We start from the raw sequence: 18,986 nt of genomic DNA, 5'->3' as shown, positions 1-18,986 counted from the left end.
TGACATATTATTAGGCAGGGAAATGGATTGACATATTATTAGGTAGGGAAATGGATTGACATTATTAGGCAGGGAAATGGATTGACATTATTAGGCAGGGAAATGGATTGACATTATTAGGCAGGGAAATGGATTGACATTATTAGGCGGGGAAATGGATTGACATATTATTAGGCAGGGAAATGGATTGACATTATTAGGTAGGGAAATGGATAGATATAGATTGACATATTATTAGGCAGGGAAATGGATAGATATAGATTGACATATTATTAGGCAGGGAAATGGATTGACATATTATTAGGCAGGGAAATGGATTGACATTATTAGGTAGGGAAATGGATAGATATAGATTGACATATTATTAGGCAGGGAAATGGATAGATATAGATTGACATATTATTAGGCAGGGAAATGGATTGACATTATTAGGTAGGGAAATGGATAGATATAGATTGACATATTATTAGGCAGGGAAATGGATTGACATATTATTAGGCAGGGAAATGGATTGACATTATTAGGTAGGGAAATGGATAGATATAGATTGACATATTATTAGGCAGGGAAATGGATAGATATAGATTGACATATTATTAGGCAGGGAAATGGATAGATATAGATTGACATATTATTAGGCAGGGAAATGGATAGATATAGATTGACATATTATTAGGCAGGGAAATGGATAGATATAGATTGACATATTATTAGGCAGGGAAATGGATAGATATAGATTGACATATTATTAGGCAGGGAAATGGATAGATATAGATTGACATATTATTAGGCAGGGAAAGGGATAGATATAGATTGACATATTATTAGGCAGGGAAATGGATTGACATATTATTAGGCAGGGAAAGGGATAGATATAGATTGACATATTATTAGGCAGGGAAATGGATTGACATATTATTAGGCAGGGAAATGGATAGATATAGATTGACATATTATTAGGCAGGGAAAGGGATAGAAATGGACTGACATATTAAATGGATTGACAATAGAAGTTTATGACACATACACTGACATCCCAACTGGTCTGCAGATATATACAGTAATCCTCTCTCTTGATGATTTCTCTGTCTAACCTCTCCTCACCCACTGTGAACAATTTGGTCAGTCTCTGCCTCCTGCTACGCTTCCTATTCCCACAGAGAGCAGTTCAGTAGATGTGGGCACCGGGTGGGGATCCATCATTAAAGACTTCTGTCTAGTTCCCTAACGACTGGTCACAGTAGGTGCCTTCAGAGACACAGCAGTCCTTAACCCTCAGGAAAAACACCTCACTGACAGAAGGAAGGAGATAGGGGGGGAGGAATACAAGACACCAATAAGTGGCTTGTAGTGTCTTCTCTCCCCCTGTTCTCCAACCACCCTAGGATAGGCTGTCAGGCTGCAGCTGTCACACACATACACACACAAAAGAACACACTGGTGTGGTGACTCAACTCTACCGTGTGTGCAGGCCAAACCCTGCTCCTCTGCTCCATCAGGAGACTCCCCTCAGCACACATTAGGTCTCTGTTTCTCTTTATCTACCTTTCTCTCTTTCCCCCTCTCTCCCAACCCCCTCTCTTTCCCTCTCCCCACCCACCCCCCTCTCTCCCAACCCCCCAATCTCTCTCTTTCCCTCTCCCCACCCACCCCCGCCTCTCTCCCAACCCCCACTCTCTCTCTTTCCCACCCCCTCTCTCTCCCAACCCCCACTCTCTCTCTTTCCCTCTCCCCACCACCCCCCCTCTCTCCCATTCCCCACTCTCTCTTTCCCTCTCCCCCCCCCCCCTCTCTCCCAACCCCCCTCTCTCTCTTTCCCTCTCCCCACCCACCCCCGCCTCTCTCCTAACCCCCCCCTCTCCCAACCCCCACTCTCTCTCTTTCCCTCTCCCCACCCACACCCTCTCTCTCTCCCAACCCCCACTCTCTCTCTCTCAACCCCCACTCTCTCTCTCTCTTTCCCCTCCACCCTCTCTCTCTCCCAACCCCCACTCTCTCTCTCTCAACCCCCCACTCTCTCTCTCTCTTTCCCCTCCACCCTCCCTCTCTCTCTCTCCACCCCCCCTCTCGTTCACTGCTGCCCCTGTGTTTCTCAACATCACATTGAAATTATGTGTTTGACTGGCATGACAGATCATGACACATCCCCAATCACATATCCATAGGAGTTAATGACCACTCTCCTTCACTCTGATCCCTCTATCTCAACCTCTATATCACTCTCAAACTCTCCCTGCCATCTCTCAACCTCTATATCACTCTCAAACTCTCCCTGCCATCTCTCAACCTCTATATCACTCTCAAACTCTCCCTGCCATCTCTCAACCTCTATATCACTCTCAAACTCTCCCTGCCATCTCTCAACCTCTATATCACTCTCAAACTCTCCCTGCCATCTCTCAACCTCTTTATCACTCTCAAACTCTCCCTGCCATCTCTCAACCTCTATATCACTCTCAAACTCTCCCTGCCATCTCTCAACCTCTATATCACTCTCAAACTCTCCCTGCCATCTCTCAACCTCTATATCACTCTCAAACTCCCTGCCATCTCTCAACTCTCAAACTCTCCCTGCCATCTCTCAATCTATATCACTCTCAAACTCTCCCTGCCATCTCTCAACCTCTATATCACTCTCAAACTCTCCCTGCCATCTCTCAACCTCTATATCACTCTCAAACTCTCCCTGCCATCTCTCAACCTCTATATCACTCTCAAACTCTCCCTGCCATCTCTCAACCTCTATATCTCTCAAACTCTCCCTGCAATCTCTCAACCTCTATATCACTCTCAAACTCTCCCTGCCATCTCTCAACCTCTATATCACTCTCAAACTCTCCCTGCCATCTCTCAACCTCTATATCACTCTCAAACTCTCCCTGCCATCTCTCAACCTCTATATCACTCTCAAACTCTCCCTGCCATCTCTCAACCTCTATATCACTCTCAAACTCTCCCTGCCATCTCTCAACCTCTATATCACTCTCAAACTCTCCCTGCCATCTCTCAACCTCTATATCACTCTCAAACTCTCCCTGCCATCTCTCAACCTCTATATCACTCTCAAACTCTCCCTGCCATCTCTCAACCTCTATATCACTCTCAAACTCTCCCTGCCATCTCTCAACATCTCAGTCCCTCTCTCCTTTTTTCCTTCTATCACTCATTTTATGTCTATATATCCTTAGCTTGACGTATTTATTTTATTTTTTAGATTTGTCTTTATTGTTGTGAATGGTTAGATATTACTGCACTGTTGTAGCTAGGAACACAAGCATTTCTCTACACCCACAATAAGAACGGCTAAATATGTGTATGTGACCAATAAAATGTGATCTGATTTCATTTGATTTCTGGCCTACACTGAACTGGATTCCATACCACCAGATCCATTTACGGCTCCCTCTAAACCCCTCTCTCTGTATCATTCTCATCTCTTTATCTCTCCACTCTGCCTCTCTCACTCCATCCCAAAACATGATAATATCTCTCTGTTTCTTGGTTTTGCCCTCTCCCTCATTCATATTTTTCTCCGTGTCTGTGCACAGATGCGTATCTTAATTTGATCATCCTGTTGTTTCATGACATGCAAACTTGTAGTGCATTCAAGGTTTAAAAAAGCATCTAAAGTTTGTAATTTTCACTTAAAAAATGAATTGGTCCCACAGATGTCAATGAATTCTAATCAACAAATTATTCACATTTCTTATTGCTGCAGGATTATTTTCCTGCTTTGAGAAACTCAGCCAAATTAGGAAACAGCATCTGTAGGTCTCTCTCTTTCTTCCTCTCCCTCTTTCATTTCCTCTCTCTCACCTTTCCTCCAGTGTCGGTGGCTCTGGCCAGCCAAAAATCCACCTCTGCTGCTCTCCTTCTCCCTCTAGTTTTTCTATCCCATCTCTCCACTCCATACTCATTCCTACTTTCCTCCTCTCACCTTCATCGGTCTGTGGAGCATTTGTCATGCATGGCTGACTAGACCATAGAGACAATCTCATCACCTCAGCAGTCTGAACGCTCAAGCCATCCTCCAGAGACCCTCGTTCACCCTCTCCCTGGCACCCACTCAACGTGCCTCCACCTGGGGTATCATTATCACTGACACCTGCCTCCATCACCACCAGAGCCATCAACCCAGCCCTCGCTACCATCCTCCATCAAAACCTGCCCTGTCAACTATACTTAACCACACAGAGCAATAACAGACACACACACACACACACACACACACACACACACACACACACACACACACACACACAGAAAGGAGTGATGGAATGTATGTTGACACCTTCAAATATAGACAAGCTCAACTGTTATTGTTTTTTTCTGATGCAAGCCGAGTCAGAACTGGAGTCATACTGACCCCTTGTGGCATGAGTAACAACTTTTCAATAGAAGAGACTCATAACAGCTCCTATTAGCAATTCAAGAGGGAAAAATATGTGTGGAAAAATATCCTCAAAACTGACATCAGACACAAATCCCAACTATGTTTCAAGGCAAAGCCTTTCTTATTACAGACTGATATAACTCGTGTTTGGGTAGAAACACATCAACAACACTTAGACAATACTAATTGGGCCTTAGAGTTCAAAATATAGCCCTGACACTGCGTATCCTGTGTGAGGGAGTAGAAGTGATGAGTTGGCCTTAGAAAATGTATACCAGTACCACCTCAGCAGACTGGCAGTTCTATGTGATCAGCCAAGCAGAACCCATCCTACACGCCACGGTTCTCTAACTCACAACTTAAAACACACTGACTGACTGACAGATGGACAGACTGACTGACTGACCGACAGGCTGGACTGACCGACAGGCTGGACTCTAAACCCATTAGCAAAGTGACTAAAAGATGATTGCATGGGAACTTTCAGTCTGAGTCATATGACACAGGAGAGGAGAAAGGAGAGGAGGAGAGGAGAGGAGAGGAGGGAAGAGGATTGACAGTGTCTGAATGTGTGTGCCTTCTCTCTCCAAGATAAATCGTGACAAAAGTTTCCTAAATGAGCCTGCCACAGAGTAAAGATGATTGATATCACAAAGCAACGTTGCTAAAAACAACAGACGGACTTTGAATGAGTCCCAATTTTGCTTGTCATCATTGATGTGAAAGGACTGGCAAGATTCCAGAAAACATCATGGCAGATGTCTACTAATAAACTGGCAAGAGATGTAGCCAGACACTGCTTACACCTGTCGTTTCAGAAGAGAGCTTTGATAGAAAGAAAGTAAGGCTGAGTTTCTATCTCTCTACACACTAATACGATGCAAAGTGTATGTGAACAGTATGTGAGTGTGAAGTGGAGAAGCTAGGGTTGTACTTGGCTCCCGGGTAGTAGGAGTAGAGGTTGAAGATACGCGTGTGGGTGTGTGGTCCCACTCACGTGGTGAAGGCAGGGTTGTACTTGGCTCCCAGGTAGTGGGAGTAGAGGTTGAACATGCCGATCATGAAGGCCACAAACACCATGATGAAGATCACCATGAACTTGAAGATGTCCTTCACCGTCCGGCCCAGGGAGATCTGGAGCGGGCCGAAGCTCTCGTTGGCTGGCAGGATGTAGGCGATGCGGGAGAAACTCAGCACCACAGCGATGGCATACAGACCCTCCGAGATGATCTGGGGGTCCGACGGACGCCACTTATTCCTGGCTGAAAGAGGGAGGGGAGAGGAAGGGAGAGAGGAGCCTGATCACTTGAAACAGACTTTGATTTCGGACGTGAGAACTCGTGATCCTCGGAGCCGAAGAGTGCTGCTCAGACCACTGCGCTACAGCAGTTCACAGACCCCTGGCAAACGGCGAGAATAGTAAGAATACGGATGATACCTGATGGTGATAGTGTGTCATTTGTATTACTTTGTTTTAAGCCATCCCCAAACCACAGCCCTAACCGTAACCCCTCGGAAGTAATGCTTAAACTGTTCCACTTTGAGCTGTTCATGTTTCAACCCCGGTACCATGCAGAATCAACCCTGTAAACGCTTGGAATTCATCCGTCAAACATACAAGTTTATTCATAATGCATCAATTCTAACCGAAACTATGAGATGTTGGGAGAGTGAGAGTAGAAAGTGAATGTAATTTCAAGGTAGGTGAAAGGAGAAGGTGTAATGGAGAGAGAAACATGGAGGGAGAGAGATATACATTAGAGAGAGAAAGGGGAGGGAGAGGGAGATATACATTAGAGAGAGAGAAAGGGGAGGGAGAGAGATATACATTAGAGAGAGAGAAAGGGGAGGAAGAGAGATATATACATTAGAGAGAGAAAGGGGAGGAAGAGAGATATACATTAGAGAGAGAGAAAGGGGAGGGAGAGAGATATACATTAGAGAGAGAAAGGGAAGAGGGAGAGAGATATACATTAGAGAGAGAGAAAGGGGATGGAGAGATAGATATACATTAGAGAGAGAGAAAGGGGAGGGAGAGATAGATATACATTAGAGAGAAAGGGGAGGGAGAGATAGATATACATTAGAGAGAAAGGGGAGGGAGAGATAGATATACATTAGAGAGAAAGGGGAGGGAGAGATAGATATACATTAGAGAGAAAGGGGAGGGAGAGAGAGATATACATTAGAGAGAAAGGAGAGGGAGAGAGAGATATACATTAGAGAGAGAGAAAGGGGAGGGAGATAGATATACATTAGAGAGAGAGAAAGGGAAGGGAGAGAGAGATATACATTAGAGAGAAAGGGGAGGGAGAGAGAGATATACATTAGAGAGAAAGGGAGGGAGAGAGATATACATTAGAGAGAAAGGGAAGGGGAGAGAGATATACATTAGAGAGAGAAAGGGGATGGAGAGATAGATATACATTAGAGAGAAAGGGGAGGGAGAGAGATATACATTAGAGAGAAAGGGAGGGAGAAAGATATACATTAGAGAGAGAGAAAGGGAAGGGAGAGATAGATATACATTAGAGAGAGAGAAAGGGGAGGGAGAGAGAGATATACATTAGAGAGAAAGGAGGGAGAGAGAGATATACATTAGAGAGAGAGAAAGGGGAGGGAGAGAGAGATATACATTAGAGAGAGAGAAAGGGGAGGGGAGAGAGATATACATTAGAGAGAAAGGAGAGGGAGAGAGAGATATACATTAGAGAGAGAGAAGAGGAAGGGGAGAGAGATATACATTAGAGAGAAAGGAGAGGGAGAGAGAGATATACATTAGAGAGAGAGAAAGGGAGAGGAGGGAGAGAGATATACATTAGAGAGAAAGGGGAGGAGAGAGAGATATACATTAGAGAGAAAGAAAGGGGAGGGAGAGAGATATACATTAGAGAGAGAGAAAGGGGAGGGAGAGAGAGATATACATTAGAGAGAGAAAGGGAGGGAGAGAGAGATATACATTAGAGAGAAGAAAGGGAGGGAGAGAGAGATATACATTAGAGAGAGAGAAAGGGGAGGGAGAGAGAGATATACATTAGAGAGAGAGAAGAGGATATACATTAGAGAGGAGAGAGAGATATACATTAGAGAGAAAGGGAGGGAGAGAGAGATATACATTAGAGAGAGAGAAAGGGGAGGGAGAGAGATATATACATTAGAGAGAGAGAAAGGGAGGGAGAGAGATATATATTAGAGAGAAAGAGAGAAAGATATACATTAGGGAGGGGAGAGAGATATACATTAGAGAGAAAGGAGAGGGAGAGAGAGATATACATTAGAGAGAAAGGGGAGGAGAGAGAGATATACATTAGAGAGAGAAGGGGAGGGAGAGAGAGATATACATTAGAGAGAGAGAAAGATATACATTAGGGAGGGAGAGAGATATACATTAGAGAGAGAGAAAGGGGAGGGAGAGAGAGATATACATTAGAGAGAGAAAGGGAGGGAGAGAGAGATATACATTAGAGAGAGAGAAAGGGGAGGGAGAGAGAGATATACATTAGAGAGAAAGGGGAGGGAGAGAGAGATATACATTAGAGAGAAAGGAGAGGGAGAGAGAGATATACATTAGAGAGAAAGGGGGGAGAGAGAGATATACATTAGAGAGAGAGAAAGGGGAGGGAGAGAGAGATATACATTAGAGAGAGAGAAAGGGGAGGGAGAGAGATATATACATTAGAGAGAGAGAAAGGGGAGGGAGAGAGAGATATACATTAGAGAGAGAGAAAGGGGAGGGAGAGAGAGATATACATTAGAGAGAGAGAAAGGGGAGGGAGAGAGAGATATACATTAGAGAGAAAGGAGAGGGAGAGAGAGATATACATTAGAGAGAAAGGGGAGGGAGAGAGAGATATACATTAGAGAGAGAGAAAGGGGAGGGAGAGAGAGATATACATTAGAGAGAAAGGGGAGGGAGAGAGAGATATACATTAGAGAGAGAGAAAGGGGAGGGAGAGAGAGATATACATTAGAGAGAGAAAGGGGAGGGGAGAGAGAGATATACATTAGAGAGAGAGAAAGGGGAGGGAGAGAGAGATATACATTAGAGAGAGAAAGGGGAGGGAGAGAGAGATATACATTAGAGAGAAAGGGGAGGGAGAGAGAGATATACATTAGAGAGAAAGGGAGGGAGAGAGAGATATACATTAGAGAGAGAGAAAGGGAGGGAGAGAGATATACATTAGAGAGAGAGAAAGGGGAGGGAGAGAGAGATATACATTAGAGAGAGAGAAAGGGGAGGGAGAGAGAGATATACATTAGAGAGAGAGAAAGGGGAGGGAGAAAGATATACATTAGAGAGAGAGAAAGGGGATGGAGAGATAGATATACATTAGAGAGAAAGGGGAGGGAGAGAGAGATATACATTAGAGAGAGAGAAAGGGGGAGGGAGAGAGATATACATTAGAGAGAAAGGGGAGGGAGAGAGAGATATACATTAGAGAGAGAGAAAGGGGGGGGAGAGAGATATACATTAGAGAGAGAGAAAGGGGAGGGAGAGAGAGATATACATTAGAGAGAGAGAGAGTGGGGTCTTAAGGGAATACTGGACAACTTACAGCGCTGGATTGGTTCAAAACAAAGAATTTGTTTACTCATAAGCACTTTGTTTTCATCCTTTGAAAAATACTTTCTCATTACAAAACCACCAGGAGAGATAAACACATACGCACACAGACAACTACCAGAGATCAGGGTGTGTGACTGAGTGCGTCATTGTCTGTTGGCTGTTTCAAAGTGTTTGTGTGTAAACAGTGGGGAGGCTGGCATATGCGTGTGTATGCAGACTGCGTAGCAGCTTACTTTAAACAGTCGTTGTCATAACAACCCCACACCACAAGATGACGGCAGTGATTAGGAGGCTTGAGCAGTGTACTGTGAAGGGTACTTGAGCACAGTGGCTAATGTAGACACTCGTAGAAGGGTAGAACATGAGAATGCCAACTGTATATTTCCACGCACCATAGGTGTAGTAGGCAACCTCAGTAGGTAGGGACGCGTTGCGGATGTCTTCGTTGGTCACAAACTGGTCTACGTACAGCTGGGCCTTGGAGGCCTTGAGGAAGGCCATGAGCCGAGCGGTGAACGATGCTACGAAGATAGACAACATGCCGAAGTCTAACACGTTCCATAAGTGATTCACGTACTCTCTAGGGCCGTCCACCCAGATCTCCTTGACCTCTGACCAGATCATACCTGAGAGAGAGAGAGAGAGAGAAAGAGAGAGAGAAAGAGAGAGAGAAAGAGAGAGAGAAAGAGAGAGAGAAAGAGAGAGAGAGAGAGAGAGAAGAGCTTTTACTGTCTCATTCTGGTCTGAGAGAGATGGTGGTCTGGGCCTAAACCACACAAAAACAACTCTATACACTATGGAACACAAAGCTTTTACTGTCTCATTCTGGTCTGATGTTTCTTGTCGTTTGAGAATGTCTGTATTTCCAATTTCTTTGATGAAGTCTGGGTTCCTGCTCTTTAGGCCAAAGGCAGATGACGCCTTTTCCCTAAAGAGCACGAACCCGGAATTCATCAAAGAGATTGGAGATACAGACATTGTCAACCGATAAGAAACATGGTATAAAGTATAAAGGAGATGGACCCACTGGTTGCCCTCTAGGTTACAGAGAGCTGGTAGTCCCACCCACCAAAATACCAGGTGTGAAACAGAGAAGAGACTCAGGTGTTATGCTATTTTGTTATAGAGCAGACCTAACCCACTTTGTTAAATTAGTCAAAACAGGAACATTTTACATGCGTCTAGAAATGATTAAGGACATGTTCTCAACAGAGGAAAATGTCCTCATGTCTGCTACATATATCCCCCCAATAGAATCCCCACACTTTAACTTTTTATGGCTGCAGGGGCAGTATTGAGTAGCTTGGATGAAAAGGTGCCCATTGTAAATGGCCAGCTCCTCAGTCTCAGTTGCTAATATATGCATATTATTACTAGTATTGAATAGAAAACAACGTTTCTAAAACTGTTTGAATTATGTCTGTGAGTATAACAGAACTCATATTGCAGGCAAAAACCTGAGAAATTCCACTTCCTGTTTGGATTTTTTCTGGGGGTGGCAGATTTTCAACTAAGCTCTCATTGAAATTACAGCGAGCTATGGATGAGTTTTCACTTCCTACGCCTTCCACTAGATGTCAACAATCAATAGAACTTTGTCTGATGACTCTAATGTGAAGGGGGGTCGAATGACACAGGAAATAGTCACCACTGCCACGAGTCGACCATGCATTCACTATGCGCGTTCACAGGGGAAGCACCTGCGTTCCACCGCTCATCTGAAGTCATTCTAATTCTCCGGTTGGAACGTTATTCAAGATATATGTAAACAACATTCGAAAGATTGATTCTGTACATCATTTGACATGTTTCTACTGATTGTTACGGAGCTTTTGGACATTTCGTCACGTTATAGTGGACACGCTTTGTGACTTTGGAATTGTTTACCAAAGTAGCTAATTGGACATAAATAACGGACATTTTCGAGCAAATCAAGCATTTATTGTGGACCTGGGATTCCTAGGACTGCGTTCTGATGAAGTTCATCAAAGGTAAGGAAACATTTATCATGTCTTTTCTGGTTTCTGTTGACTCCAACATGGCGGCTAATTTGGCTAATGTTCTGAGCTCCGTCTCAGATTATTGCATGGGTTGCTTTTTTCCGTAAATGTTTTTTGAAATCTGATACAGCGGTTGCATTAAGCAGAGGTCTATATATAATTCCATGTGTATAACTTGTATTATCATCTACATTTATGATGAGTATTTCTGTTGAAACGCTGTGGCTATGCAAAATCACTTGATGTCTTTGGAACTAGTGAATCTAATACGCCAATGTGAACTCAGATTTTTTTTATATAAATATGAACTTTATCAAACAAAACATGCATGTATTGTGTAACATGAAATCATATGAGTGTCATCTGATGAAGATAATTCAAGGTTAGTGATTCATTTTATCTCTATTTCTGCTTTTTGTGAATGCTATATTTAGCTGGAAAATGGCTATGCTTATTGTTATTGGTGGAGACCTAACATAATCGTTTGTAGTGCTTTTGCTGAAAAGTATATTTGAAATCGGACACTTTGGTGGGATTAACAACAAGATTACCTTTAAAATTATATAAAACATGTGTATATTTTAGGAATTGTAATTATGAGATTTCTGTGGTTTGGCGCCCTCTATTTTCACTGGTAGTTGTCATATCGATCCCATTAGCGGGATTGCAGCCATAACAAGTTAACGATGACAGCTTCTTCATTCTAGACGGGATCAACCATTTCCAGGCCCAGGGACATGTACTAGTCTCTGGTGACCTAAATGCCAGAACTGGACAAGAACCTGACACCTCAGCACACAGGGGGACAAACACCTACCTGGAGGTGACAGCATTCCCTCCCATATTTGCCCCCCTAGGCACAACTACGACAACATAACCAACAAAAACAGGTCACAACTCCTGCAGCTCTGTCAGACGCTGGGTATGTATATGGTCAATGTTAGGCTTTTATGGGACTCCTATGGTAGGTACACCTATAGCTCATCTCTTGGCAGTAGTACTGTAGACTACTTTATCACTGACCTCAACCCAGAGTCTCTCAGAGCGTTCACAGTCAGCCCACTGACATCCCTACCAGATCACAGCAAAATCACACTCTACTTGAACAGAGCTATGCTCAATCTTGAGTCACAAAAATAACTGAATAATATTAAGAAATGCTATAGATGGGAGGGAAGTAGTGTGGAAATCAACCAAAAAACAATTAGGCAACATCAAATTCAAGTGAAGGTGTAAACTTGGCAGTAGAAAACCGAAACAGTATATTTGACCTCTCAGCTTCCCTATCAAATCTAAAAATGTCAAGGAGACAACCTAAGAAAATTAACAATAATGACAAATGGTTTGATGAAGAATGCAAAAACCTGAGAAATAAATTGAAAAACCTATCCAACCAAAACATAGAGACCCAGAAAACCTGAGCCTACACCTTCACTACGGTGAATCACTAAAACAATACAGAAATACACTATGGAAAAAGAAGGGACAGCACGTCAGAAATCATCTCATGTAATTGAAGAATACATAGAATCTAACCACTTCTGGTAAAATTGAAAACTTTGAAAACTTTTCTTATTGTTTGTTTTGAGTTGTCTATACAAAACAGAGATGTGGGGATAAACCACTTCTCCAATCTTTTTGTCTCTATTACAACGAACAAACAGCAAAAACATATACATGATCACATACAAAACTTAGAATCAACACATTTCTTTCCACAGGGCCACAGGGTGAGACAAGGATGCATCTTAAGCCCCACCCTCTTCAAAATATATATCAACGAATTGACGAGGGCACCAGAACAGTCTGCAGCACCCGGCCTCACCCTACTAGAATCTGAAGTCAAATGTCTACTGCTGATGATCTGGTGCTTCTGTCCCCAAACAAGGAGGGCCTATAGCAGCACCTAGATCTTCTGCACAGATTCTGTCAGACCTGGGCCCTGACAGTAAATCTCAGTAAGACAAAAATAATGGTGTTCCAAAAAAGGTCTAGTTGCCAGGACCACAAATACAAATTCCATCTAGACACCGTTGCCCTAGAGCACACAAAAAACTATAAATAACTCGGCCTAAACATCAGCGCCACAGGTAACTTCCACAAAGCTGTGAATGAGCTGAGAGACAAGGCAAGAAGGGTCTTCTATGCCATCAAAAAGAACATAACATTTGACATACCAATGAGTATCTGGCTAAAAATACTTGAATCAGTTATAGAACCCATTGCCCTTTATGGTTGTGAGGGCTGGGGTCTGCTCACCAACCAAGAATTCACTAAATGGGACAAACACCAAATTGAGACTCGGCATGTAGAATTCTGCAAAAATATCCTCAGTGTACAACGTAGAACACCAAATAATGCATGCAGAGCAGAATTAGGCCGATACCCGCTAATTATCAAAATCCAGAAAAGAGACGTTCAATTCTTCAACCACATGAAAGGAAGCGATTCCCAAACCTTCCGTAACAAATCCATCACCTACAGAGAAATGAACCTGGAGAAGAGCCCCCCAAGCAAGCTGGTCCTGGGCCTCTGTTTACAAACACAAACAGACCCCACAGAGCCCCAGGACAGCTACACAATAAGACCCAACCAAATCATGAGAAAACAAAGAATTACTTGACACATTGGAATAAATTTACAAAAAAACCCAGCAAACCAGAATGCTATTTGGCCCTAAACAGAGAGCACACAGTGGCAGAATACCTGACCACTGTGACTGACCCAAACTTAAGGAAATCTTTGACTATGTACAGACTCAGTGAGCATAGCCTTACTACTGAGAAAGGCCGCCGTAGGCAGACATGGCTCTCAACATGACTCTCAAGTATAAGAGCACAAGGCGAAACCCAGATGCAGACACAGGAGGCAAATGGTTTGAGTCTTTGAGGGGGTGGAGACAAGCACAAGGACAGCACAAGGACAGGTAAACAGAACAGGGTGTGACAAGAAGACAGGCTATGTGCACACTGCCCACTGAGGTGGAAACTGAGCTGCACTTCCTAACCTCCTGCCAAATGTATGACCATATTAGTGACACATATTACCCTCAGATTACACAGACCCACAAATAATTTCAAAACAGATCCCATTTAGATTAACTCCCATATCTATTGGGTGAAATGACAGTGTGCCATCACAGCAGGAAGATTTGTGACCTGTTGCCACAAGAAAAGGGCAACTAGTGAAAAACAAACACCATTGTAAATACAACCTATATTTATGTTTATTTGTTTTCCCTTTTGTACTTGAACTATTTGCACACCATTACATATACAGTGCCTTGCGAAAGTATTCGGCACCCTTGAACTTTGCGACCTTTTGCCACATTTCAGGTTTCAAACATAAAGATATAAAACTGTATTTTTTTGTGAAGAATCAACAACAAGTGGGACACAATCATGAAGTGGAACGACATTTATTGGATATTTCAAACTTTTTTAACAAATCAAAAACGGAAAAATTGGGCGTGCAAAATTATTCAGCCCCCTTAAATTAATACTTTGTAGCGCCACCTTTTGCTGCGATTACAGCTGTAAGTCGCTTGGGGTATGTCTATCAGTTTTGCACATCGAGAGACTGACATTTTTTTCCATTCCTCCTTGTAAAACAGCTCGAGCTCAGTGAGGTTGGATGGAGAGCATTTGTGAACAGCAGTTTTCAGTTCTTTCCACAGATTCTCGATGGATTCAGGTCTGGACTTTCTAACACCTGGATATGTTTATTTTTGAACCATTCCATTATAGATTTTGCTTTATGTTTTGGATCATTGTCTTGTTGGAAGACAAATCTCCGTCCCAGTCTCAGGTCTTTTGCAGACTCCATCAGGTTTTCTTACAGAATGGTCCTGTATTTGGCTCCATCCATCTTCCCATCAATTTTAACCATCTTCCATGTCCCTGCTGAAGAAAAGCAGGCCCAAACCATGATGCTGCCACCACCATGTTTGACAGTGGAGATGGTGTGTTCAGGGTGTTGCTTTTACGCCAAACATAACGTTTTGCATTTTTGCCAAAAAGTTAAATTTTGGTTTCATCTGACCAGAGCACCTTCTTCCACATGTTTGGTGTGTCTCCAAGGTGGCTTGTGGCAAACTTTAAACAACACTTTTTATGGATATCTTTAAGAAATGGCTTTCTTCTTACAACTCTTCCATAAAGGCCAGATTTGTGCAATATACGACTGATTGTTGTCCTATGGACAGAGTCTCCCACCTCAGCTGTAGATATCTGCAGTTCATCCAGAGTGATCATGGGCCTCTTGGCTGCATCTCTGATCAGTCTTCTCCTTGTATGAGCTGAAAGTTTAGAGGGACGGCCAGGTCTTGGTAGATTTGCAGTGGTCTGATACTCCTTGCATTTCAATATTATCGCTTGCACAGTGCTCCTTGGGATGTTTAAAGCTTGGGAAATCTTTTTGTATCCAAATCCGGCTTTAAACTTCTTCACAACAGTATCTCGGACTTGCCTGGTGTGTTCCTTGTTCTTCATGATGCTCTCTGCACTTTTAACGGACCTCTGAGACTATCACAGTAGAGGTGCAGGATACAATACAGGATTGTATTTATCATCAGTAGTCATTTAGGTCAACATTGGATCATTCAGAGATCCTCACTGAACTTCTGGAGAGAGTTTGCTGCACTGAAAGTAAAGGGGCTGAATAATTTTGCACGCCCAATTTTTCAGTTTTTGATTTGTTAAAAAAGTTTGAAATATCCAATAAATGTCTTCCACTTCATGATTGTGTCCCACTTGTTGTTGATTCTTCACAAAAAAATACAGTTTTAATATCTTTATGTTTGAAGCCTGAAATGTGGCAAAAGGTCGCAAAGTTCAAGGGAGCCGAATACTTTCGCAAGGCACTGTATATAGACATAATATGACATTTGAAATGTCTTTATTTTTTTGGAACTTTGTGAGTGTAACGTTCACTGTTTCATTTTTTTTCCAGTTTCACATTTGTGTATTATCTATTTCACTTGCTTTGGCAATGTAAACATATGTTTTCCATGGCAATAAAAGCCCTTAAATTGAAATGGAATAAATGTACATTTAATTGAGAGAGAGCGAGAGAGAGAGGGGGGAGAGAGAAAGAACAGAGGGAGAAACCAGTGGATTTTTTTGTAATGATTGATCTTATGTTTGTGGGTACCACTCTCTTTCTTTCTCTTTTCCTATTTCTTTCTCTCCATCCACCATTCTTTCCTTCTTTCTCTCTTAAACCATTCCCTCACATTCCTCCTCTTACCTCCCTCATTTCCTCCCCTCTTACCTCTATCCCCTTCTCTCCCTCTCCCCTACTCACCCAGCACCCACTTCATGATCAGCATCTCCGTCCAGGAGAACTGAGTGGTCTTGACCCGGAACACCTGACGAGGGTGGTCAGTGATGGTCTCGTTGGGCAGGTTCTTGACCCCCTCAAAGCGGTCTGAGGCATTGATGACCAGCAGGCCCAGGAAGATGGTGAAGGACACGGCGTGGGCCACAAACTTCATGAAAGGACTTCTCAGGATCTGACCCAACTAAAACAAACAGGGTCAAAAAATACAGCCTTTCTTTACACTTAGCTCATAGTTGCTTTATCTAGGAGAATGTCTACTTACTATGACTGTGATGTGGATGTCTTGCCTCGCTATCTTAAGATGAATGCACTAAGCGTAAGTCCCTCTGGATAAAAGCGTTTACTAAATGGTTCAAATAAGCCCTGAATGCTGATTGGCTGACAGCTGTGGTATATCAGAACATATACCACAGGTATGACAAAACATGTATTTTTACTGCTGTCATTATGTTTGTAACAAGTTTATAACAGCAACAAGGAACCTCAGGGGATTGTGGTATATGGCCAATATACATCCCTTAGTCGTGATATATTAGCCATATACCACAGAACGTAGAGGTGCCTTATTGCTTAAATCTAACAAATGTGTACATGATATTGCAAAGAAACAGTATCACTGTCAGGAGGTGTCATAATAAACTGACTTAGTGGAACTAGTGTGGACTATGTTCTCTAACCTGAGGCTGAAAAACAAAACATATTCGGTTAAGTCAGACTTAGGGATCAGCTAAGTCAGAATTGGAGTCAGACTCAATACTCCTGTCAACTGAATAGAACATTTCTCCATTGGAGGGTAGCTAACAGAACTTCTATTTTATTGACCCTCTAGTGGCCCTTGTCCAGAAATCAAAGTCTGAAGAGAAAACACTAAATAAGACAGTGTGTGTGAAATATGAATCTGGTTGTGTGTTCTACTATTCAGAAATAGAGAATCAGACAGGTACAGAGTGGTACACCAACACAAACACAGTTCTGCTTCAGAGGGATGCAGATCGACACACTGAACATTCAAAACTGTGCACTCAAAATCACAGGCACATGTATTTGTAAATATTAACATGCAAGCTTGTTCATTTAACACACAGCCATTGTGCTGTGTGCGTGTCCCACATCAACCAACAGTACATCAAGGGTGTTGATCACCCCATTTACATCAGTCATATAGCACACACTCTTATCCAGAGCGACTTACAGACGCAATTAGGTGTAAGTGTCTTGCTCAAGGGCACATCGGCAGATTTGTGGGATTCGAACCAGCTGCCTTTCTGTAACTGATCCAAAGCTCTAAGTGCTAGACTACCTGCCGCCACATTGCTATCTTAACCAAATCAATCAGATGTGTGTCTTTCCCATCTGTTTACTCTGAACAGGAACTAGCTACGCCCCAAACTGCACCATATTCCTATAATGTATTGGACTACTTTTGACCAAACGTAGTGCACAATATAGGGAGAAAATATTTGGATTCTCAGCAGATTGCGGTAGGGAGAGATCCTGCTGTACTTCTCAGTGTGGAGGGGTCTTGGCTGCCTGTGTCTCTCTCAGTAGGTGTTAGCAGCAGTAAAAGGGGTGACTGGACCCTGATATGGTCCTATTAAACGTAATGATTACAGACATCATCAGCAGAGACCATCTCTGATCACCCCCCCAATCCATACTCACTCCATACTCCCTCAATCCATACTCCCTCCATACTTCCTCAATCCATACTCCCTCCATACTCCCTCCCTCCCTCCCTCCCTCTCTCCCTCCATACTCCCTCCATACTCCCTCCCTCCATACTCCCTCCCTCCATACTCCCTCAATCCATACTCCCTCCATCTCTCTCTCTCTCTCTCTCCATCTCTCTCTCTCTCTCAGACTCCCTGTACATCTCCCATCTTTCCCCTTAGTCTCTGTCCATTTCTCTCTCTCCCTCTCTCCGTCTCTCCCTCTCTCCCTCCCTCCCTCCTTTCCCCTTAGTCTCTGTCCATTTCCTCTCCTCTCTCTCTCGCTCACTCACTCTTATGCATCCTTCTCCACTCTCCTGTCACCGTTCCTCTCACTACCCACTTAATTCCCCTTGGCTTGCTCTTTTTATGTCCTTTCCTTTCTCTTTCTGTCTCTTCAGAGGCTGTGCCAGTGTCAGAGAGGATGCTGGGAGGGACCTGCCAGTGGAGGTTAAGATTAGTGTGATATTTACAGTGTCTTCCTCCTGCTATAGGAGGAGTTGCCTCTCTAACTGTCTGTCTTCCATTGGTTAGAAATCATCTTACTGACAACAGCCCCTAGAACCCCCACAAGGGTATTACTGCTCCCACACGCCAAGTGTCAAACACACACACACACACACACACACACACACACACACACACACACACACACACACACACACACACCATGTCTGTGTGTGTACTCGAGCACGAAGGTGTGTGTGTGTATACTGTAGGTGCGTCTGCATATGTCTGCATACATTCAATACCTTGCTGCAGGGCATGATCCAGTAGGCGAGAGCCAGGAAGGGCAGTCCCAAGCTGACCCCCAGAACGGTCCAACACTTGACTCCGATGGACTGCTGCCTCAGACCTGACAGGTTCTCATACCAGATAGTCAGCAGCTGCTGCTGGCAGTTAGGATGGGCCACAAACTACAGACAGAGAGAGGGAGAGATGGAAAAACACTAAATATAATTTAAAAACAGAGAGAG

The 18,986-nt window shown here is 43.2% G+C and overlaps 1 protein-coding gene and 1 long non-coding RNA gene across 4 annotated transcripts in view; both read right to left on the bottom strand.

Moving 5' to 3' along the window:
• LOC118363960 (short transient receptor potential channel 7) overlaps positions 1-18,986 on the bottom strand; it is a 60,716-nt gene that overhangs the window by 26,342 nt on the left and 15,388 nt on the right. For both annotated transcript variants that reach the window (XM_052488222.1, XM_052488224.1), the window contains exons 3-6: positions 18,762-18,926; positions 16,265-16,481; positions 9,353-9,586; positions 5,391-5,655 (exon numbers count right to left, since the gene is read on the bottom strand). In XM_052488222.1, coding sequence (XP_052344182.1) covers positions 5,391-5,655; positions 9,353-9,586; positions 16,265-16,481; positions 18,762-18,926 — 881 coding nt within the window. The remainder of the gene's footprint in view (positions 1-5,390; positions 5,656-9,352; positions 9,587-16,264; positions 16,482-18,761; positions 18,927-18,986) is intronic.
• On the bottom strand, positions 2,224-3,113 carry LOC127913980 (uncharacterized). 2 transcript variants are annotated; one of them, XR_008087489.1, is made up of 4 exons: positions 2,778-3,113; positions 2,624-2,740; positions 2,444-2,521; positions 2,224-2,404 (listed from the first exon to the last, which is right to left on the bottom strand). It is a non-coding gene; the product is annotated as an uncharacterized LOC127913980 (long non-coding RNA). The 2 variants fall into 2 exon arrangements; XR_008087488.1 differs by lacking the exon at positions 2,224-2,404 and having other exon boundaries at positions 2,412-2,521.

Source organism: Oncorhynchus keta, chromosome 30, assembly GCF_023373465.1.
Source record: "Oncorhynchus keta strain PuntledgeMale-10-30-2019 chromosome 30, Oket_V2, whole genome shotgun sequence".
NCBI classification, from domain to species: Eukaryota; Metazoa; Chordata; class Actinopteri; order Salmoniformes; family Salmonidae; genus Oncorhynchus; species Oncorhynchus keta.
The sequence above is the reverse complement of the archived record's forward strand: the minus strand, read 5'-3'. Positions and strand labels throughout refer to the sequence as shown.